This window comes from Amblyomma maculatum, chromosome 11 (genome assembly GCF_055883805.1).
Source record: "Amblyomma maculatum isolate TAMU_Amacu chromosome 11, ASM5588380v1, whole genome shotgun sequence".
NCBI classification, from domain to species: Eukaryota; Metazoa; Arthropoda; class Arachnida; order Ixodida; family Ixodidae; genus Amblyomma; species Amblyomma maculatum.
The window spans coordinates 36,083,132-36,106,945 of record NC_139354.1 but is presented as its reverse complement, the minus strand read 5'-3'; the positions used below and the strand labels follow the sequence as shown (position 1 = coordinate 36,106,945).

At 46.7% G+C, this 23,814-nt stretch overlaps 2 protein-coding genes and 1 non-coding gene across 3 annotated transcripts; all 3 read right to left on the bottom strand.

Annotated features, from left to right (window-relative positions):
* Positions 1–1,249: 1,249 nt before the first annotated feature.
* On the bottom strand, positions 1,250–17,496 carry LOC146173487 (neprilysin-2-like). The gene is made up of 6 exons (XM_084585207.1): positions 17,198–17,496; positions 14,721–15,029; positions 10,047–10,325; positions 7,284–7,381; positions 4,968–5,322; positions 1,250–2,440 (listed from the first exon to the last, which is right to left on the bottom strand). The coding sequence occupies exons 1-6, from the start codon at positions 17,459–17,461 to the stop codon at positions 1,412–1,414; spliced, it is 2,334 nt and encodes a 777-aa protein (XP_084441333.1). The 5' UTR covers positions 17,462–17,496; the 3' UTR covers positions 1,250–1,411.
* Positions 9,032–9,104, bottom strand: TRNAA-AGC (transfer RNA alanine (anticodon AGC)). Its single transcript has one exon. It is a non-coding gene; the product is annotated as a tRNA-Ala (tRNA).
* Positions 17,497–20,236: 2,740 nt separating the features above from the next.
* LOC146173486 (uncharacterized) lies at positions 20,237–22,699 on the bottom strand. Its single transcript, XM_084585206.1, has 2 exons — positions 22,500–22,699; positions 20,237–20,812 (listed from the first exon to the last, which is right to left on the bottom strand). The coding sequence occupies exons 1-2, from the start codon at positions 22,697–22,699 to the stop codon at positions 20,392–20,394; spliced, it is 621 nt and encodes a 206-aa protein (XP_084441332.1). The 3' UTR covers positions 20,237–20,391.
* Between the last annotated feature and the right edge of the window lie 1,115 nt (positions 22,700–23,814).

The following is a 23,814-nucleotide window of genomic DNA, read 5'->3' as shown; positions in this document are numbered from 1 at the left end:
GCCGCCATTACGCCTTCCGGCGTTAATGCTGGAGTTTGGCGTCAAATAAAAGGCGCGGGCTCAAAAACCGTGTTCGACGGCTAGTGCGCGGGATGATTTCCTTTCTGAAGGCTGGTTTACAGGCCTGCACAGCATTGCACTGAAGAATCTAGCATTCTGAAGAAGCAATTCGTAGTCGCCATGCATATTAATCGGCATGATTGTTGGTGTCTTCTATAGATAGAACGACTGAATTTCCGATAGATTCAATGCAGTGGGGAATGAAGTTACGATATAGATGAAAGGTTGTCTCGGGTAACTTGTGTGCAGTAAAAAAATGCATTGCAGAAGAGCTTTTTCACATAGAAGATTGGTTTGGCTTGTGGGATTAATGTCCTAAAGCGACTCAGGCTATAAGAGACGCCATACTGGAGGACTCCGGAAATTTCGACCACCTGGGTTTCTTTAATGCACACTGACAAGGTTATTCTCATTATCAGTGCTCGTTAACATATTGTGTAGCATGGACAATGTTTAACGATAACTGTATTTTGCTAATTACGCAATCATGAGCACAGAACGATGACCTTCAAGACGACAGGCTATTTACAACCGGGCACTAGTTTTCAATGCGTTCTTTTTACATTTTGCCGGGAACATGATGGGGCTGGGTTTTTAAAAAGTACTGGGGCTGTTACGCGAGGACATCGAGGCGCCATAGGTTCAGTCTTCACGCCACCATACATTATCTGTGCGCCTCAGACGGCCCATGTGCGTGTGGAATCGTACGGGAGAACGGGAAAGGGAAGGCAAGGAACAAAGTGCACTGTGCACCATGCCATCGAACGTTTCAAGACTTTTACAATGGACAGACCCCGAGTGATTCTACGAAGGGGCTTTACTGCGAAATGGTTCTCATTTGTGACAGCCATGTACAGTGCACAACGCTTCTGTACAAAATCTTCAGTCGGTAATTCTCAAGTTCTCGTATAAATTTATTGAAATATTATTCAGCAAGGTGGTGGGGCTCAGAAGCATTGGTACCGATTGGTTTAATGAAAAGATGTGCAGATGTATACCTTTGTCTTGCTTCGTGTCATGTTTTAAAAGAAGGATTCTGGGTTTACTCACAATCCTCACCATAACCACCTGCGGAGTACACTATAAAGCTACAAAATCGTCCAGTTTTCTAACGTACTTACGCAAATGTTTGAGAGAAGACCAAGATGATACGGTAGGTACAAAGCATAACAGCTTTATCTTCCCGACAGGGCGTAATTAAAATGCAAGCAATTGCGTTAAAGTTACACTGTCTGGAGCAGCCCCGCGTAGCGTCAACACTTAGAAGTTCCATTGACACGGACAGCCAGTGCGAATAAAAACCGGCGAAAGGCACCCGTCTTCAGCCCCGTACGGGGACACCTATCGAACGCTATCCAGTTATGTTGTAGGCGCGGGGCGGCTCCATTGGTTGCTCTTCAATCGCCGTGCATTTGGGGCCGGCGGCAATCTTAACCATTCTGCTTTCGGGCTTGCAACCGAACACTTCAGCAAAGCCACTACCGGAGTCCAGCATGGCTACCGGCACGTTGCACCGGAGCCTCGGCGTCGTGTAGCCCAACGTCGTCTTGGACAGGGTGTCGGGAGTTGCCGAGCACCACTTGTGACACGACGCGAGGAAGAAGAGTCGGGCGAGATTGAGACCCGTGATGTCGGTAGCATTTTCGTCACCGCCGCTTCCAGAATCGGATGCGGACGCATTACCTTCGCGATAGACGGAATAGGCGAGCTCGAGGCCTACGATGTCGGCGACGTTCTCAGAGGAACCCCTTTCGGCGTCCTTCTTGTTGACTCCCGCGTTCTTGTAGATATTGGCCACACATTGGTGCCTCTTCAGCTGTTCCTCTCCTATGGTAAGATCAGACTGGGGCGAGACGCCCAGGGGCATCTCGCCCAACGCCGCGTGCCACAGTTCATGAGCCGCTAGATGTCCGAAAGCGCCCATGCTCAGCGGATCGCTGCCGTTAATGAAGAATGGTTCCAGGATGGCGCTGGGGGAAACCAGGATGCTGCCGTACCAGGGACTGAAGCGGACGGTGGGGCGTAGTCCCGGAAAGGGCCCGTCCTCCTCCCGGGCGATCTTGTTCTCAACGGAGCCATTGGTTCGATCCAACAGCTGGGCCTTTTCGTGGTTCCGAATGGCAGTCACGGCGTCGAAGTATATCTCGACGTAGTAGCCTCGAAAGTCGGGTAAGTGCGCTAGGAACTGGTCCACTAAAGCCCCACTCGAGCTGTTGAACCGTGCCGGCCAGGCGACTATGGTCTTGATGGCCTCGAGTCGCTGCACGGCCCACAACTGGTCCGGCTTGGCAAGCCACGAAGTAGCCAATTCTGCCGTTCGATTCTTGAGCGCGTTCAGTTGATCATAGGCTGCCTGGACCCGTTGATGGGGCACTAAATTCTGAAAAATTACCGACGATTACGTTACTTCCTAATGCGAAATTTGAGCGCAGCAAATAAGCTGTTTCACCTTTTCGATAGATTGGGGCAAAGAAATCGAGCAACACATGTATGCGCTATCACAGATTTTTTTTTTTATTTTTCACACGTATTCCTTTAACAAAGACTCCACTAACAGTTCTTGACAGTCATGAAGGAAGCTTTGTGGTCGGATAAATACACTGATATATGTTCGACTTGGTACACCAATGCTTGATTCTCAAAGACGAGATCTATACAAGTGCCTCGCGAGGTTGTCACCGCCGTGGGACGCGTTACGAGCGAGAGGAACGGGATGTTCTCCCGCATAAGTGTGAAGAAATTCCTGTTTGTCTTTATGTCAACATTCGTCTCGCTCATGGCTCAGAAAGAACTGGCAGATAATTTCGCAGTGGCGAACGGCAGCGGCAATTTCGGCTCGGGCGGTGCACATAAACAGATCCGCCGCCACCGATCTGGCTCTCTGATTGCCACCGCACAGGGGTTGCATTGGAGGAGGAGCGAAGAAAGGAATTAAGTTCGAGCCGGCGCTTTGACAACCGGAGACTCCCAGGAAGAGGGGAGAGGGGGACGGCGTGTACACCCAGCGGCAAACGATGGGGGCAGAAGCACGCGCAGCAAGCGGACAACGCGATAAAGGGAGGAGGGAAGAGATAGCAGCGACTGACTGATGCTGCTGACGCCGATAGTGAGTCAACCCCAGCTGCGGAGTTGGTTTCAGGGACAACGCCGCCGATGCCGACGCAAACAATATGATACCCTCGCTTCCGCAGCGCCAAGAACCAGGTCTAGCCGTGGGAAGGTGGTCACGTATTCGTCGACGTGCCGGGGCCTACGTGAAATAACTGGCGCGTCGGCAACTGAAGAGCACCCTATCCGCCACACAGGAACAGGGGGGGGGGGGGGGACCCTCCCCTCCTCTTTCTGCATGGCGGCGACGGTGTTCTATGCAGTCACGTTATCTTGACTCTCTAGAGGCGTCAGCGGCATCCAGCGGTATCAGTCGGTCGCTGCTAGCGCTGGGGGGATGAAAGGGGGGCGGAGCTGGTTACGAGGCCGACGCCGACGCGAAACCCAGGAACGGACGCCAAAGAGCTGCGCTCTAAAAAATAAAAATAATTACATATGTAACTGCAATTAGAGGTTAGAGAAAAGGATGGGAGGCGGTTTTAGCCTGTACCACGAGTGCATGGCGCGAGACCTACGAGTGTACTACGAGTGTACTGTCAGAGCTCAGATCGACAATTTGACAGTTCTTCCGCAGGCTGTGCTCCCTGCGAATAAATCCGGTTCCGCCACATCGGGAAGGGGCCAGGGTACAGGTCTATGTCCTAGAGTTTTGTAAACTAGCCATCGTACCAGCCATGACTACCCACGCATGACCCTGCAAGCAATTTCGCCATAAACGCAAGGGACGTACTCGCTCGCTATCTTTTAAAAGCAATGATAACTGATAATTGTCATGACGCGTTCTCGGTGAAATCTCGGTGGAATAGTTGCATCGTACTTACCCATTTCGCCCGCTATTCCTATTTGAATAATCCACACTTCCTGAAACTTCTGGCTTCTGAGACGAACGCGGAATCGAACCTTGGTCGCGGAGGCCGCATTTCGACTGACATAAGACGCAAGAACACGTGCGCGTGCTTAGCTGTAGTGTGAATTCCAAAGATGACTGAAATTAATATAGAGCCTTCCATCATACCTCTTCTTCTTCAGCCAATATTCAGCTTTTAGCCCATATCCACAGCCGCAGCCACTTCCAGTAATGGCGGATGAACGTTCAGGAATACATAAATGGTAAACTGAAGCTATGCAGGCAGTTTAACGAGCCTGTAAATGTGAATTACAATGCTCAAGGCCTGGTTCCATTAAAATGGTACTAGTATGTATGTATGTATGTATGTATGTATGTATGTATGTATGTATGTATGTATGTATGTATGTATGTATGTATGTATGTATGTATGTATGTATGTATGTATGTATGTATGTATGTATGTTGTGTTGTGTTGTGTTGTGTTGGGTTTAATGGCGAATAGGCGACTGGGGCCATCATGCACCAAACGCAAGTATGTATGTATGTATGTATGTATGTATGTATGTATGTATGTATGTATGTATGTATGTATGTATGTATGTATGTATGTATGTATGTATGTATGTATGTACAGCCTTTGCCAAAAGTTTAGAGCCCAGGGGGTTTGCTTTTAAGCCGTATATTATGACTTCTTTAACAATCGTGGAAGTCTGAGCCATTGAAGAGGGTAGGACGTAAACTCTTGCTTTCAGCAAGTTTGGAAACCTGGGACTGTATTACGAGTCACATATTTTGGATCAGAAGTAGACCCCCTGGACTTTTGACAAAAGCTGTATGTATGTATGTATGTACGTATGTACGTACGTACGTATGTATGTATGTATCTTGTGCCAAAAAATGTGAGTATATAAATGCTTCGAAATTCTAGTTCCACGAAGATGCGGCCCACCTGAAAGACGTAGCTGGCCAGGGCGAAGGAAGTCAGTCGGCTCGCTGCGGCCGCACACGCGTCCGCATAGTACACCATGGCCGCCGTCAGGTTCTCGGGCGCGAACAAGGCGTCGACCAGCCGGTACGAGGTGTAAGGCGCCAGCTGGCGCACCACGTGGAAGGCGGTGTAGTAGCGGACGTGCTTCGTGGGGTAGCGATCTAGCACCTCGCGGGTGAGCGCAAAAAGGCGCGGGTCGGCCACGAACAGCGGCTCTTCGGCACTTAAGTTGCCCTTGTCTCCAAGAGCAGCGTTAAAGGCAGCGAGCCACGGGTTTTCCTCTCGCGAGACGTTGGTGTTTGTCGCTGGGACGTCGCTGCGGGCAAATAATAATGTTTAACGCATGATGGGTCTGAATTAAAAGCCGAGGCTTGCTTTTACATACATGAAGACTGAAGGTCGAGGGCTATTCATCCACGGCCCGTACTGTAAGCCAAATAGGTGCACTTCTTAATTTTGGATAAGTTACGATATGATAAGGCGTGGTATAGGTACAGTATGTAATGCTGTGACAAGATATGACATACATGTAAAAGTTCCGAAGCTTCATATAGGCTATGAGAGGTACCCATAATAAGAGCTGTCGTGGACACAATGTGTCCTGCTTTTGCGGCGGCTCTGATTAGCCGAGGCGGGATGACGTCATAGAGGTATCGACCAATCACAGAGCACCACCACAGCATGCCATTATGCGCGAATGTGTCCATTATATGGGTGTCAATCAAAGATCAATTATTAATCAACGACTAATAATGAACCAAGTCATTACTAATTTATGACTAATTAATGTATAATTAATAAACATTTCAGTAACTGATTATTTATTTACCTAATGAGCACTCAATTATTGCATAATTGATTGAATAAATAATTACTAGTTAGTGCCAGTTGCGTAGCAGAATGCGGCACTCGGGCTTTCGTCTTTCAGTACATTAGTCGCTAAAGTCCCTCGTAATTTTTGTATATAGGTTCTTCATTCATTCGACTGGCGCCGTATACGAATTTGCTTCGTTTTCAATAGTGTCATTTTCGCCCTCATCAGATTGATCGAAAAGCCGGAACCGGAATAGGGGGCAACCGAACTGACATCCAGTTCTAGCGTTTCCACTAATTACATGCCTTGAGGTAAGGGCGAAAACGACACTTCTGAAATCGACAAAAACTCGGAACATGCGGGTCCAGTTCTGGTTCTTCAGTGTACACTACAGTATTTAGCAGTACGCGGACGATTACGCTTTTTACCACCACTGAAATGCGTCGGCACTGCTGGCATTGTTGCCGCGATAAATGAATTTCTGGCGCACAAACGCAGTCCAAGGCTTCTGCGACGTCTCAAGCAGCGCGGAAATGGCGCCGAGCGCTGAAAACACCGCACACATGAAAAGGAGGTTAACAGGTAGCTTAAACTAAGTTGCCCCGTGTACCACGATGCGGCGCGTCAGGATGCTTCTAAATAAGGTGCCTTGGTGCAGTGTTCTTTACTGCCAATAAAATGACTGCCTACTCAGCTTTCCGGGCAAACCGGCCGGTAATGTACCGCTGTAGTTCACTTGTAACTTGTATTAATCAAGACTATACTCAAACGCGCTCTTCGAATCCTGCAGCTTATTCAAGGAGCGAACCTTTAACGCGAAAGGATTAAGGCATCCATTCTGTAGAGAAAATTCTATGTCGGCGTTGTCCGCGTCAGCATTGTTTACGAAAAATCACCGGAATGCCTCTGGCAAGTGGTAATTGGCAGCTGACATATCCGGGCGCCATTAGGTGGTCGTCGACCTGTGTGACGTGGTGGAAGGGGTACACAAAGGCGACAAACATCCTCAGCTGACGGTGCCCCCATTGCTCCCATGTGCAATAAATGGTTCCGTTTCGTCTTGGTCGCCCGGTACATGGTCGGAGACGAAAAAAGAAATACTTCTGAGGGACAAATGTTTCCAGTACACGAGAAATGAAGTTTGATCCGACAGGTGCCGCTTTCTTTAAAGATCACTTGGCTTCGATAGCTCACGTCACAGCATGCGAGTCCCACTTTCACCTCGGCAAGTCTACTAGTTTCTCCAAGAGTAATAGCTTTTCAGGAACGATCTCAATTTTTATTGAAGTTCGTTTTATTCTTCAAATGTCGTTGTTTCTAAAGGCGGTGTGCGTCACCGCGGCACATTAAGTATAGACTCTATTGGGCTATATTTCATTTGAAAGCCAGGTTAGCCTGTTCTTCTGGCTCTATCGCTCCTTCGTCGGGGGGTCAGTTTTCGTAAGCGACCACTGCTGACTTACGCAGAGCCAGTGGTGTTCTGCACTGTGCCTTGAGGGTCAGCACCTTGCCTCTCGGTAGCAACACGGCTTGATGCCTTAGGTGCCTCCATAGATGGAACCTGCGTCAGGGAGGGGTCATTGAACTGAAGCTAAAATGAACGCCGCAGCCATTCCCATTGTTATACTCTCTCTAGACGCTCGCTGACGAATCACAGCATGATTCACGGGGGCCACCTGCTAAACTCAGAAACGGCAACTAGCACATGCATGCTGAGTGCACATTAAATAGCTTTGGCCGACATCAATTACCGCTATCTATCGACAGCCAATGGCGAACAGTGCATAACTCAATAGGAGAAATTGTGTGTGTGTGCGCGTGTGTGTGTGTGTGTGTGTGTGTGTGTGTGTGTGTGTGTGTGTGTGTGTGTGTGTGTGTGTGTGTGTGTGTGTGTGTGTGTGTGTGTGTGTGTGTGTGTGTGTGTGTGAGAGAGAGAGAGAGAGAGAGAGAGAGAGAGAGAGAGAGAGAGAGAGAGAGAGAGGTTGAGAAAACAACAACTAAGGAGTGCAGCGAGAGGGTGCGCAAATGTTTGTAATAATGCCACACTCTTCCTATGCGTTGCCGCAATCAAAGTTATCACTTTCTGAGTTCCCAAAGGCTAGTTCTGGCGCTTACAGGATATCTATAGCATGTTCGAAACGTTTAAAATTCCGGAGGTAGTTCTTTAAAAGCGTCATACAACTTTCGTTAAAACTTCAAGTTGGAATCATTTTTTTAGCGGTAAAATACGGGCACTTAGAACACGATACACAGGGGACTCCCGCTAGTTAAGTTGGGCTCATGCAACACTGCTGTCAACCGGAAATAATAAGCACGTATATCCAGATTTGTAGAGCTTGTACTCTCACGGTAACCTGAGCCTACTAAAATCAAGGGATAGACCACGTCACCGTATTTTGGATAATCAGTCTTTACTATGTTTCATGCATGTTTTCTTCGTCCAACAACAGCACTCTTTTGCCTGGCGAAAAGTAACAATGGTAGACACTGTATTCGATGTTTGGCCCTAAACACTTGAAATTCATTAACTGAACATGTTAAGTATACGAACTGAATTTTATAGTTCTCTCCGTGCCATTGCATCTTTTAAAAACTATGCGCATTTATAGCTTTATAATATAGATTATTATCGCTCCTGTAGTTTGCGCTGTGCAGCGCATGTGCGGGGTGTTCCTTTCTTCACTAAGGTTTTTGACGACTCTGTTTTGCACAGAATTTCACTGCTGTGTAAACCATACATCTAGTGACCTAGTTTCCCTCTTCACGCTCAAAATTTCTTTAGAGGCCTGTAGGTTCTGCTCTGTATATACGCTTAGTTGAATATACATTCTCTTGCATATATATACCTTTATCAAAATGTCCACTATTCTTAATGAATCTCTTAAGCAGGTGTGCAAACTGGTGAATATGAGAACATCATTACGGCTGGACTGGTAACAGTTTCAGAGCCACCATACCATCCCGGTCTTTCGGTGCACGAAGGGTTGAAAACGACACAAGTTATTGGCTGCCATCGCAAACCTACGCCCGTTGAAGCTCGCTTTGGTTGATTTTGAAGGTTGGCTTTTTTATCAACGACACATTTCTGTACCTCTACTGCTCTGCACAGACGAAGACAGATTTCGCGAGTGTTCTTTGAAACTTGCCTTAAGAGTGGCGTCTGAGTGAAGCGTAGCGACAACTGATTAAAAAAAAACTGAAGAAAAAATTGTGGAGGTGCTGGGTATCGATCCCAGTACCTCTCGCATGCTAAGCGAGCGCTCTACCATCTGAGCTACACCCCCGACTGATTACCTCCCAGTGGAGAAACCCTCTCATACGCGCAAAGAGCTTCCTTCAAAAACTAGGCCGGAAAGAAGTAACGCAATAGGATAGACCGAACCGGCTGCGTTGCCGCCTCGCATACTAATCAGCTCCAGTCCCGCTGTGGCCAGAGCGGCATACACCTGTTGGGTCAATGTGCCGGTATTTTATGGAGATATGAACGACGTCCTTTCTTGTTTAATGAGCTTCGCGACCTTAACATGCAGTTATGTGCAGCGCAACACACGAGGACAAAAAAAAAATGACAAGCACATGGTGTCCTTTCCCTAGTCTCTGCATCGTGTCCGTCCGCTCTAACGGGCAGGCTTGAGTGTGCAGGGCCGGGGAAGGAAATGCGTTCGTTCAAGGACAGCCACACAGGCTTTTTTTTTTTTTGCGACAAAGATCACAAACTGCTTCGTGCACTTAAGTATTCCCGTTTTCAATAAATGGCCAAAATCAGCCACAGTCCTTTACGGGGAGAGGTTTGAGAACAATAAACTAGCGATCAGCAATTTTACTCTTGTCTAGTTTTAGTCATGGCTAGATGGAAAACAGCAAAGTTTACATCATATGTAATGAACGCGAAGAACAGGTCTTTCCAACCAAGTCGTAGCTGTTCTGCTCGCGGGGTATTCTATGCACTACAGGACCACTATCTGCGCATTACGTATTGCGCCTGAGCGAAGAGCACCAAGCACGACAGCCACCAACATGGCGTCGACGACGGAGAGCTTGGTTGCGTTTCATAAATGTAGTATTCCGCCAATCATTGTGGTTATATCCTGCAGGTTGGAATAGTCTGTAGGCTCTGAGGTTATGACGTCGCATCCTTCTTACCACCTTCTGTTCCTACTCGGGCCACACTAGCCCAATTGCTACACTGTTTCGCCTTCCACTTCTTTCCTTCTTCCATCGCTAACCTGAGCGAAGGTGACGTAAACGCCGGCTCCCAAGGAGAGCGCCGCGGCGGCGGCCATCTTGGTGGTCACTTCGACGTCCATCTTGACCAGCGCGGCGGCCAAGTCGGCGCGCAGTGCGAACTCCGTGGAGAGTATGTTTATGAACTGGCGGATGCAGGTGGCCGTGGCCTCTGGGGTGATGAGCTGCTCTCGGTGGCGTTTCCATTTGAGCAGCGACTCGCTGTGCGCCACGCTCACAATGCGCCGGCTGTCGGTCCGAGGGTCAGGAGCCATGAAGATCTATCCCGATGGGAACGATGAGACGATGAGACAACAAAATGATGATAAACGAACAGGGAGCTTCCACGTAATGAGATTCAAGTTTTAATATCAGCTGCGTAAGTACGGCGAAAAATATTGCAACAAGACGATAACATAGTTCAATGAAGTTATTTGTGCGAGTTGTTTGGTTGGTTTAAGGACCACCTATGTGACCTGATAAGCTTTTGATGTGAACCTAGTGAGTGCTCTTTGTGTGAGTGTTAGGTGTGGACATATGAGTGGCCTTGCAACACGGGGGTGCTGGCTTGGAGCGTGGATGCGTATTTTTGTTTTTGTGTTTTGCTTTTTTTCGGTTATTTTATTTTTATTTTTGTATTTTTGTATTTTTTATTTTTTTGTGTGTGGCATGTTGTGACGTCTTTTTTTCTGGTTTTCAATGTACTTTGTTCTCTTACTGGGGTTAGAAGAAGTTCAAGTGAGCGGTTGTTGTGTCCATTTTCGGTCTGTGCCCGTGTTTTTTACGCTCTTGTGCAACAAGACAATGAGCCAGGGAGATAAGTTGAGAGCTTATTACCTGTAGCAGTGACGAGTAATTGAAATATGACACATTATCAGTGGACCAGGTGAATCATTGACAGTGAGTGAGTGAGTCGGGGTGCGGGGGTAGGTGATCTGGATAAAATGTGTGTGTGTGTGTGTGTGTGTGTGTGTGTGTGTGTGTGTGTGTGTGTGTGTGTGTGTGTGTGTGTGTGTGTGTGTGTGTGTGTGTGTGTGTGTGTGTGTGTGTGTGTGTGTGTGTGTGTGTGTGTGTGTGTGTGTGTGTGTGTGTGTGTGTGTGTGTGTGTGTGTGTGTGTGTGTGGCTATAATTTCTGAAGCAGTAAATTAAAAACATCAAATGACATATTTAGCTTCATTTTCAGATTCGCCTTGTTTTACTCACAGTGCTCGGCATCAGTTCGTCTCTCGCCTCTATCAAAAAGCCTCTCCGTGCTGGAATAGCAGTTTACGTTTAAGATGTAATGTGGCAGTCCCTTCGTTCTGACATTTAACACGACTAAAACAGAGAAAATCGGACAGGAGAAAAGACTCCCAAAGCTGTATTGGAGTGTCGTATATATACCATGTGGGATGTAGGCTCTTCAAATGTGACTGGTTTTCATTTCTGTCCACGAAATAGTACCGCGATGTCTTACCGCCTTACGTGACCCATACTTCCCATAATATAGCAGTTCAGGCGAGTTGGCTAGACAAGACATAAACATAGCGCAACACGTACCAGAGAGGAATGAGAAAGAACACACACACGAGCGCTAACTTCCAACATCTTGCCACACACCGCGAAGCGATAAAATATTCACGAAATGACCAGACATTGCCCCGCCTATCGAACAAAGTGTGTTTTCAGTGATTTTTCGGATATTTCGGCTCTTTGAGAGACAGCCGGATATGAGGTTTTGTGATTGATGTCGTTTTTAAATAAGGTATCTGTCACTTGTGCCTCAGTGGTTTCTCAGGTAACTTTGCGGTCTATACTTATGGATGAAAATGCTTTCTTTGTTGATAGGTATGGACGTGTAGTTGCATTTCTTGCAATGCACATAAAAAAACCACCTTCTTTCTTTATTGTAAGGGGGGTAAATGACAGCAGCGATATTTATTACTCCCAATTTGTTAGGCGCATGCTTAACCGTACCTTTGCCGCCGCCTTGTAGCTGTTAAATAAAGTACAGAGGACTTTTTAATATGTATTGACTATGTATCTGGTGCTTGCTAATTATTAGCTGATAACGCAATAAACTCCACACGCGCAGGCTTTCCCCCTTTCGGGATTACGATGTGCCCTTAAAGGAGAATTTTAGATTTTGTTAAATAAGGCTTTTATTTCAAGACGATCATATTTCCTGGTAGCATGAGCTTCGAGCCAGCAGTTCTCTGCTCTCGTATAGTTCAGCATGCACGCTCCAAACATTCCAATAGAGTAACCACTATATTATGCTTCACGTGCCTTAATTAATATCTGTCCAGAGGTAATGCGGCCAGCTTTGCTGAACAAGTATACAAGCCAACCAATTTTGGGTTTCCTGGGCACGTCCTTGTATGCGCCCCCGATGTTTTAAAATAAATTTGTTCCTTTCAACGGGGCTGATTTTGAGCTAAGTAAGAAATAAGAATGCAATTAGGAAGTTTCAAGTCCTCGTTTCATACGACCACGGCTTGTCTCATTATTAGGCTTGGACAACGGGAGAAAGCCAAAATTATTTCTTCAGCTCTAGGTAAACTGAAGAAGTTACGCAAAATTACGAAAGGAAAAAAAAAAAGCAAGGGTGTCCGCTAAACTATGAGACTGAGTTGGTTGAATTCAGGGAATAGATCGTGTGTAACGCACCGCAGAATCGCTCAAAAAACAATGTACAGGACAAAGTGGAAGGTGCATGAATGATCGTCTTTGTGGACATCGTTACAATGTCAAATATAAAGTGTGGTTCTTTTGATGCGCATTGCTACAAATGCATATCTATATGCACTGCATACCTGCCTGTAAAAAATGCATCGTGAATAATTATTGCAAACTATAAACCACGAAATCATTAAGTCAGAAGTGATAGGCTACGGGACAATTGCAGACTATTGTTCGCAAAACTATTTGTCGGGCTATCTTGCAATGATTCGCAATATTAAGAACTGCTTGCTCTCGCGAATGCGCATTTTTTGGCCACTCCATGTATATTTACCGCCTCATGGCGATCACAAACTGTTACAAGTCAAAGTGCGTGTGTGTGTTCATTCTCGTACTTAGATGTGTGACACAGCGCTACCTTTATGTGACATTCCTCAACATGCTGCTGATTGTTAAATCAAAGGGATAGTGCACACTGATACAGCAAGCACAGACAATACCTGCGTTAATTAACCCTTCGAATGAAAGGACGAAGTGTCAATGGCTTGCTGCTATATCAAAACAGGATGAATGATTTTTAATGCTTACCATTGCTTTACCGTATGAACCAGAGCATACGTACACAGTTTTGGCGTCTTTAGTCGATCAGAAATAAGCCTAAATATGAATAACTAATATAATTACTCTTTTCAGTATACCACATACTCCACTTTGTGAAGGTTTGTCAAGGAAGGAAGCAAGGCACAAAAATAATCGTACATTTCAATACTTTAATGACACCTTTACTGCACGGCATGTGCGTGCTGCACTCGATACGTCAAAACTTGATTTAACGAAACTCCGGACTTAAAAAAGATATCCCGATTCCCCCGAAGACGTCTCAGCAGAGTCGTATTCAGGGGGAATTCCCCTGAATACGAAAACATTTTGTGGGGGGCTGAAGCCCCATAAGCCTTAAGGCTTATAGGGCTTCAGCCCCTAACAAACTGTTTATCGTGCTGTCATGCACAACCTACCAAAACAACCACCGGCACCGGAAATAAATCTGCACTTCTTTTTTACGCACAAAAAGACATTTCGAAGCAAATGTAAAACACGGAAGGTGCATTGATCGAGTTTTCTAAAACCATGCATCGGACCATACAAATGAGAAAGCTGCACTATCAGACAAGCTGACAAAGTACGCAGAGAAGTTCGATGCGTGGAGAAAGAAAAAAACGGAGGGAGCGTGACGCCCCATACGTATAGCCTGCGCAGGCCAAGTTCGTCCGATGCCTACCTTCTCTCTCTCGGGGACCTTGTTCGTCGTGAATCTCGCTGTTTTTACTATGTATGCTCCGACGAAAAACATTTCGAATAGGTCTGCCTAAAGTCCGCGCCTATTTGTAACAACTCAGTTCCTTAATTTGCAAATGCTGCATTATAATCAGTGTTTATAGGCACACGCAAAAGAACTGCAAGCAACCTTCTCATCTATAGGCCTGTCAGTAAGACTACACGCTCTAACTAACGTTAACAGCAAGCATAGGAAACTTGCTGCGATTTGTTTTCACTTGTGCATTTGCTAAATTAAACGATTTTAGTCTTAAACAATAGATACACAAGATACTCGATGTAACAAAAGTCCCGGGTGGCATTCTTCCCGGCAGTCCTTGCATGCGGGCACTTAGCATTTATGGCGCAGTTGGCAGGGGTGACAGGTAGCTTGTGACAGGTAGCTCAATACGGAGGACACTGCGCGCAGCAACTTCATCCCCCCTCGAAAAACATTTCTGGCTACGCCAGTGGGCCTCGCGTATCACATGCAAAGTGGTATTAGCTGTGTCTTCTTAGCACGTTCCTGCTTGGGAATCTATCCCCGGAATGGTTCGTAGCTTCCGAATGTCATTCATGAGAGCCATAATATGACCAAGATATGTACTGCGAAGTTGTCAATGGATACTTGTTTCGGTTACTCGGACATCACAGTCTAATCCAACAGTCTGCCAAATTGCCAGACGGCTGTCTTGCTCACCTTGAACAGGACATCGATGTCCAGGTCCAGAGCCAGCGACACCAAGAGCCGGAGTGCCGCATCCGGGGTGGCCAGCTTTCCGGTGGTTGGACTCAGCAGCGAGCCACCTCCGGTTCCATCCTCGCCCTTGCCCTGGCGGAAGAGCAGCTCGGTGATCTTCCAGGGAACGTCGATGTGGCGTGTCTGCACCTCGACGCAGGCGAGATAGCTGAGCGCGGCCTTGTCCGTCCCCGACAGCGGCTTATCCGGAGGCGGCAAGTTCTCCATGCGCTCGCGGAGTTTTTCATTGGCCGTCATGTACACTCTGTCCTGATGACGAAAAAAAAAATGAATGCAGTCGCTTTAACAGGAACGCCGAAGCGTTGCAATGTCGTTTCGATTGCACTAATGCAGTAAAAGGGAGGCAACACTAAAACGATGCATCCCGAAGGTAATTTTTATATCGTGCATTATAATGAAAATTTTCAGCTATAAAACCCTTTAGAGCATGAAAATAACGTTGCTGCCTGCTTGAAGACGCATGGCACAGAAGGCCGAAAAGCAAGCTGCAGCCGAACCAGTGAAAGGATGGGCGACTTTCACGAGTAGCTTTTTGTAGTGCGTTATCAGTATTGTGGGTCCTCTTCCTGCAAAAAAGGCAGTGGTATTCTGTACATCGTCCACTTCACCTCAGTGAAACTAGCGACTAAGAGCGAGTTGCAGCACCGCTTAGGTACTCTTTAGGTGCGGAAGATATGCTTCCTCTAGAGCACTCGCCGGTGAGTGTACCTGTTAGCACGTACCGGTAATGGATGCAGCCACCACTTGCGAGTCTCCCCTCACCCCAACCAAACATTTATTCTTCACTTATCACCATCTTCCAGAAACCTCTATTCAAAACTCACCAAAGTCTAACAGAAAGATGCAATTGGAAGAGGCCAATGTAATGGCAAAACGCACAACCCATACTGTTAAAGCACATTTTTTGCACCTCACCGTACGATCGCCTGTGAGCTATTGTTTTTTGTTTTGTTTGTTTATGGGCATTACCATTAAAGCACTGTTTCGCCGCCTTTATTGCTTATGCGCCATAAAACACTACACAACACCGCAAATTACATCATTGTGTATGCATTAAACGCACTCTTCCCATACTGTAAGTACAGGCTCAAAGACTTCTGTGGCCGTTTCCTGCTGTAAAGGATAGCAAATAACGCATACTGGGTTGCGTGGACTGGTATCATATTTGGCATGAAAAAGTGCCATCAAGAGAAGCGCAGAAGTCTAGCTGCAGCAGTGAGAGGTTAGGGCAAAAGCCCCTGATGTGAACACCTGATGCACTGAAAAAGGAAGGAGAGACGGCCAGCTGTGTAGGCTCAGGAAAAGGAGCCGATGCTCAGTGTTTTCGAAACGAAGAGGAACTTGCGGCTTAACAGCGCCTCACCTTTAGCGTCTCGCTGTCTTTCGTGATCGAAATTGCACCCCTCCCCCCCCCCCCCCCCCTTCCCCATTCCAGGTGAGCTGTGCTCTGACGTCGCATGGCATGCGACAATTTTCACATTGTCGCTCCACGAAAACATTCTAATGCGAAAACACTAATGAGAAGGCTACTACCTCGAGTAAAATCTTATCTCGCTTGTGAGCATGCATGTAGGCATGCAGTAACGCATTTCCGAGGCAACGGCAACTCCCGCAGTATGGCGTTGCAGACGCGTAACCACTCAACAAAGATGATATTGAATTAGTAACAAATGTGTATCTCACTCCAGCCGAATGCATAAATGTAGGTTATAGAAGAACGAAATCTGCAAAAATTACCTGCAATTTTTCGCTAGTGCTGTTAAAGTTTGATTTATCCATTCAGCGCGTAACTAAGTGTCCTGAGTATCATTTTGCGTGCGAGAGGTGCATGGCTCGATTCCCAGTGTCGCAGGGCGTCTGCATCAAATGGGTTTGAGTACAAATGTTTTTCTGTCCTGCTGCTCAGCTATTCTGGGGGGGGGGGGGGGGGGGGTCGAGGTCTGCCTTCATGACTTTTTCCTGTTCCCCGCCATGCTTTGCCTGCATGTCTGACATGTCTTGTATTTCTCTGGTCATTTTTGCATATCCCACAATCTTTCCTGGGCAGCACCATGCTTTTTCTCTCCAATTCGCTCCATCTAACTATTAGGCCCTCGATCCCCTATTCCTTTTTTCTGCCATAATCTCAATCAAATGCTCTCACTGTTCCCTTTTTCGCTCTCTTCAATTTCATAACTTTGAATCCGCGGTTGTTTTATATAAATGACTTCTTCAAGTATGCGATACATACGCTAGATGCAAGCGGTGTCTACTTCGCCCTTTGCCTTTTTACCTCGGAGGCGACTAAAGGATGAAACGCTATGAATATCTGCCTTAGATCACAGCAAAGACTAACTAGCTACGGTGCTCTTTGACCGCACTGTCGCTGTGCCATCATCGACCTTTTCGAAGCATCTCCGTGTGCGAGCATGTTGTACCTCTAGATAGCGGAACTGGTCCTCGTGGTTGGGATGGTTCTCCCCCCAGCGGCCGCACGTGTACTGGTAGAAATCGTCGCAGGGATCCGAGCGCAGGTCCATGGTTGTGTACAGCTGCCTGGCCAGGTTGTAGCAGTCCAGGCCGGCGCAGGTGATGTTCGACCGGACTCCGTCTGGCGGTGGCGTCAGGAACACGTACGTGGCCACACCCGCGATGCATAGGAGCTCGATGGCCGCAAACGCCTCTACGCGTACCGACATCATCAGATTGCGCGTAGGCGGAGGCAGCTCGCCCCCGTTGACCTGTGGACGTGCGTAATAGGTGCGGTTTAATACAGCCATGACCACGTGAGGAACATCTATAGTGTCTCCGGCTAAAGGTTTCTTGTGCGGAGATCGCGTCATTCTCAAGAAATGACGTCTTCATCCCGTTACCCGCAGCAAAGGTGCAGTGAGGAGAACATCATTTCGCCACGTGACCGCTTTGCAGTCAGTAAAAATAAAAGGTGGAAAATCGGACCCACGTGATGGCCCGCCAGCAGTACGATTGACCAGGACTTGCTGTTGCACGGGCCCATTTTGCAATGCTTTCAAACTACGATGGTTTCCAAAGGCCGGCCCCGTGACATCGTACTCTGTGGTTATTAACTCGATAGGGTTAAAGGTCCCGATACACTAAAAATCTGGAGTCAGTGTCGGTTCTGTGAGCGAAAAATAACGGGAAAACATTAAAGGGAAAATTCCAGAACAAGAAGAAGAACGAGTCGTAGTTAACCATGAACGGACCCGCAGGAACCGTGCTGCAGAAGCCGTAGCACAAGCCAGAGTCCAAGTATCTGGTGTTACCAACGAAGGGAAAGCCTATAGAGTAACCACGAAGAGCTATCTCTCGACCTTCGGATTAACCAATTGATCCACTGCTAAGTATATTTGTCCCATAAACACCATGAGCCACATGAAACAAAAATGAACGACAAATAGCTAATGTTTCAAAACATCAGAAGAGATACAAGCAGGCAGCACGATGAACAACGACTGCACACATGGCAGTATGAGAAAAGAGAAGGTCAATTGGTACCCAGGGGTCTTTTGTTCGCTCCGCTCTAAGTCGTGCCTTGGCGCTGTTATTTATTTGGGGGACATGCCCCACAAAGTAGCCCGAACTGGACTTTACGACTAGAAACAGGGGGCACCGTAGAATACCCTTAGAACACATAACGCATTCCAACGGAGACGTAGTTTTACTCAGAGGCTGTCACCTGCAGGCGGCTCGCAAGAGACTCCGCCCGCCTAATGAGGGAGTGAAGAACACAGCATACAATATGGCGGCCGTGATGACATCAGTTCCAGCCATGGCATCGGTACAAGCATTGTCACTACCAGGTAGCAGCCCCTTCTTGCGTGCTAAAACGTGGGCTCACCTCGGTCTGTCCGCTCATCGTGTTGTTTCCTGGCTGAAGGCAGTAACAGGAAGATTGGGAGGGTGAGTTCAAAGAACGGCTTTGCGGAAGACAACAGACGTCTGCAAACGAAACGGCACGGCTTCTTCTTTTACGTGCTAGCTCCGCGCGCTCAGAGTCCGTGCTCACGTGAGGATTCGGATGGATGAAGATGTTCATCCTCTTCTTCTTCTTCTTGCTTCTGTTCATAAGGCACATACCCACAGTGGAGTATTGGCCAGGGTTCAGTTCATGTGCAAGTATTGTATACATGATCCCGACTTAGACTGTACGATATAAAACTTATTAATTAGAAATTACTGTTGCTAACATAATTTGAAAAAAAAAAATTGAGGTAGTAGGGACAGTAACGTGAAAAGAAAACAGTTTTAAAAAATGCCAAATAAAATTTTCAAACATAATCAAGACATAGAACCGCTAACAAAGAAATCGGCCGCAATGTTATAGCTATGGAGTAAATCACACATTGGTTTTAGGGCATGTCCTTTGGCGATTGCACCAAACAGCAAAGGTGAGCAATTGTAAACGGCAGACGTAAGCAAGCAAGAGAACCTTCCAAATAATTTCCTCTCTGAGGAGCATACCTCCGGCAGGAGAGCTAGGATATAATGCTCTATGGTTCCCACGTCATCGCATGATGCACATATTCAACGGCGTGAATCCAGGGTGACATAAATAAAGTTTTGAGGCAAGGAATTCTACAACGCAAGAGCGTTATGGAGACCTCATATTGTCTCTAGCTGAAATACCGTATTTTCCAATGGAAATTTAAGTGCTCAAAGTCCGCAGTCTCAAGGAGGGGTTCATTGCAGAAGGAGTGCAGTATTTGAAACCTTTCAAACTCGGATATATGAAGCAAAATACTGTTCGGTGCAACACTGGCAACAGGTTCATTGAGAACTGAAATCGCTAAGAAACCATCCATTATGTTGGAATTAATGCCGCAGTGCCCCGGAACCCACTGAAAACCTAATTCTTGTACATGCAGAGGAGGGGCAAACGTAAGAGATTGCCTCAAAAAAACTGTATTCGGGCTTTCCAAAGCTGCTAAGACAGACAGACAGACAGACAACCAGAGAGTTAAAGACATGAATAATAATAATGCAGGGAACATTTTGAAGGTCTAAACCAACTGCGCCGCAAATATGCAGCCTTACTGCCCTGCCACTTCTTCTGCTTATATGGAGCTTTTTGTACACACCGAGTGGTGTAAAACTGCATTCGCTGTTGCATATCATGTCTTTATGCATGTTGGTCACAGTCCTTACTTGTACAGACCCTGCCGAGTATATTTAAAACCGAGAGTCGTCTCTTTAAGGTGCTTGAGCATGTTGATGCAAAAAGCACACAAAGGTAGGCAACGTACATTACAGCTTTATTTAACGGCAGCACAACACCGACATTTAAAGATAATATTGTGAATTGGCGTATACTATACAGGAAGAAACCATAGTAAGAGCTTTGAAATGAGGTGTCCCTTAGGCCAACCCCAGCCATAGCCCTCAACTCAGAGTTAAAAGCTATTTGAACATTGCGAACCGCTGGTATACGTTTAGCAATAATATCAGTTTGTGGACTTTTTATTAACACCAGGCTATATAGCGTATCACCTAATTTCGAACCATTGTCCGCTACAGTTTCCAGGCAGGTATTAGAGCCCTTCGACTTCAAATATAGCATTGTGCGGTCATGTCGCTGGGTGGCGCAGTCTTAACTCTCCACTTTGATGGCGGCTCAGTTACCGCTGACATCGTCGGTTGCAGACACCAAAAGCATTACACGTGCGCTTTTTCGCGCGCCTATCGGGGAGACTACAGTCGTAGGCTTAACCGTAGAAGGGCTGTGTCTTCGGAACCACTCGGCCATTGTTTTCGAATGAGCGGTGGTTTTGGCGCGATGCCTTATCGTGTTTTTATGTGTGGTGTCCTTGGAACCCTTCTTGGTTCTGGGCGAAAAGTGTTGTATGTTTTTGGACTCTGTGCTCGAAGTTCTAGTTCTCGAAGAGGTTGTTGCGATGGAAGAAGACCCCGAAATTTCACTGCGCTGAGTCTCTACGTGACTTGTAGTCTTCTCGGTCTTAGCTTTGGATTCCGTGGTGAGTCGTCTCCCAAGCCTTGCTTTGCGACGCCTCTCCTCCAGCGTGTCCTCCAGCAAGCTTTTTGTATAATAGGAAAAAAGAAACAAAAGAAAATGTGCTTCACACGTCCGAAGCGTTGGGTGCTACAGTTGCGTAAATACATAGCAATTACATGTTGTCCAAAGCAGCCCTTGTATTCTACAAAAGCCAAAGTAGTTGACTCGTTTTTGCTGCTACTGCTTACTATGATTTTCATCTATTCCTCCAAGCTTTCATGTACTGTACGATATGCAAGGCCACTCTTCCGAACTACAAGGCCTTGCACTTACTACACTCGATATGCAAAACAGTGTGTGCTTGTAAGCCAATGTGAGGTCTTTATCGCAAACGGTTTCTGCTGTTAAATGGAGACACAAGGCTCAAGAGTGACTAAAAATCTGTCATACGCGACATAAAATGATGACCCTACAAGTCCGCATTTTTTTATATCGTTATGTTTGCAAATTGTTCCTGTACCGCCGGCTGCACCTCACAGGGCCGCATATACGTAGTGAAAGAGATACAAAGTGTATGTTGGAAAGCAGCATATGTGGAACAAGATAAGCACAAGGAAACATCGAAGACAACGGCTGCTGTTGAGTGAAAATTTTCAGAAGCGATGAAGCTGACCTGCAAAATTGTTCTCATTTTGCCCTAGTTATAACGACAGAACACAGCCGAACAGAGAGAAAGAAAGAGAACAATCGCCATGAGCCACGACTAGCTCAGCCAGCCTAACTTTCGGTAGTTGAGGTGGTGGTGGCCGTGAGCTTAGCAAGGTTGGGCAATTCCTTGTGTTAGTCTCATCTCTTCTACAATGCGTAAGTCCGTCCACAGTCTGTGCCACTTTTCAATAGCCTTCTTGTACGCCCCAGCCTTCGTGTCGCTTTCCTCAATATTCGTTAAGTTCCGTTAACAATTTCCAGTCTTCCGATAGCAAAAGCGCCAAACTACCAGTGCAGCAGAAGAGAAAACACCGAATAAAAATTATCCGGCAGATTATAGTACTTTGGTGTACTGTACGCATGCCAGAGTTCTGCTGTCGGTCTGTCTGTAGTGTGCAGTTTTGCTCACAAAACAAGTGCAGTCTGCGGAGGTTCCGTAGCCGCTGCCTACAAGAAATAACACCACAAAACATTGTTACGCGACCTGCGGGTATTGTAACACATTCATTACATTTATAGGTCATGAGACGTAGTAATTGACAATGGTTCACATGACACATTTAACAGCCGCTGCCAAAGGCAACTATCAGCTGAATCCTAACATTTTCAGTTGTCTAATCCTAACACATGCAGCTGACGTTGGCTCGTCCCGTTGTTTAAGCGAGGCTTCAACTTCTTCTGGGAAAGTGCGTCCCATTGTGGAAAAACACAATGAAGACTCTGATATGGTATTGTAGGGTATGGTATTACGGTAAAGTATGGTATAGTATTGAACGACGTGATGTAAAATTGGGGATTAACATTTCGAAGTTACTTTACGAGAAGCGCGCGCGGGGTGGCGTCCAGAATAATTTAGACCACCTGGAGAAAAAGGGTTTACTGTAATGTGTACAATTTTCACTTCGGAAAATATGGCCGCTCTGTCGAACAGCAAACCCGAAGCGACGCGATCAGCCTAACACTGCACTGGAACCTTCCAGCTTGCTCGGTGGGTGGTTATGGTGCCTAGAAGACCATAAAATGGTCATCCCTACATTGCAAATCGTGCATTCTGCACTCACTGTCCATGGTCTGGAACCAGTTGGTCACCGTCTTCGTCTCCGCGCAGTGCCTCGTTACCCGTAGCCCAGCCGAATGAACCGAATGTGGTGTCTCCGCCTCGGCCAGTTGAGATCGACACGGCGGCGTAGGTTGTCCGGTTGGGAGCCTCCGTTGTGAGCTCGTGGACGCGGCGCCTCATCTCGATGGCCGAGTAGACCATGACGACCACGAAGATGCACATGAACGACAGCGAGCAGATGTAGAACAGCAGGTTCTGACTGAAAAGGCCATACCAAGCGGGTGAAGATACTGAAGTGTTGCCCACCAAGAAGTGAAGTGCAACAAGAGCTGCACCACACCTTTTCTGATTCTCTCTATCACGCCACTAACTAGCTCACTGCAGCCTTGTCCAGGGACCATGAGGATCACGTGACCAAGTAGGGCACATTCTGGAGAGCTCCCACTTTTGAATAACATCTTGGTGTGGGTTAAAGATGCAAAATTCCAGGAAATTGAATACTACCTAAAAACAGTTTGGTACAACTTTACTTAGAGAAAATTAAAACTCTTGGAAAAGCAAAACGCAAGGCTAGAACATTATTCCATTTTTCGCAAACAGATTGGTTTGATATGTGGGCTTTGTGTTACAGAGAGACAAAGGCTATGAGAGACGCCGTGGTGGAGGGCTCCGGATATTTCGACCACCTGGGGTTTTTCAATGTACACTGACATCGCACAGCTTGAGCACCTTGCTTTTCAGCTTCAACGAAAAGCGGCCACAGTGGCCGGGATTCGATCCCATCCACATCTTTGGAACCAAGAGTCGAGCACCCAACCGGTATTCGCTAAAAAGAAGAAACATCATGTAATGACATTTAACTTTTTAGACCATTCATAAGCCAGCTTAGGCCTTGAGCCGCATATCTAATGCATGTGATACGCACAAATTATTGCAACTGTTACTGGTGTTGTCCCTGACTAACGTCACTACCCTATATTCTTCCAAGCGTTACAGCCAATTCGAGCATATTTCCAGCCAAATGTACCATAGTGTGGCCACTATAGCTTGTTACGGTCGATCAGTAGAGTAATGGTTTAAGCGTAGCCACGCCCAATTCTCGAGAGCTTCGCCAGGCATATTAAATAATTCGTTCGTTGACGGCTTGATGACTGCGCTGACAAACAAGCGTGATGTTCGGTATTTGTTCCATCGACGTAAATTTTCGTGATGTCCAGCCGAAGTTGCCTACACGACAACAGATGCCTTGTCAAGGGCAGCAGCGGACGTGGAGCGTCCCGTATTACTGCAAGCGTCACGTATAGCACGGGATTTAT

Excerpts from the sequence above, each read along its gene's own strand:
- LOC146173487 (XM_084585207.1), bottom strand. The coding sequence starts at position 17,461 with ATGATGTCGGTACGCGTAGAGGCGTTTGCGGCCATCGAGCTCCTATGC. Across the intron at positions 10,326-14,720 it reads ACATCGATGTCCTGTTCAAG|ATCTTCATGGCTCCTGACCC; the intron begins GTGAGCAAGACA and ends CCATCGGGATAG. Across the intron at positions 7,382-10,046 it reads TTTACGTCACCTTCGCTCAG|GTTCCATCTATGGAGGCACC; the intron begins GTTAGCGATGGA and ends TCCCTGACGCAG.
- LOC146173486 (XM_084585206.1), bottom strand. The coding sequence starts at position 22,699 with ATGGTCTACTCGGCCATCGAGATGAGGCGCCGCGTCCACGAGCTCACA. Across the intron at positions 20,813-22,499 it reads CTGGTTCCAGACCATGGACA|CTTGCTGGAGGACACGCTGG; the intron begins GTGAGTGCAGAA and ends TTATACAAAAAG.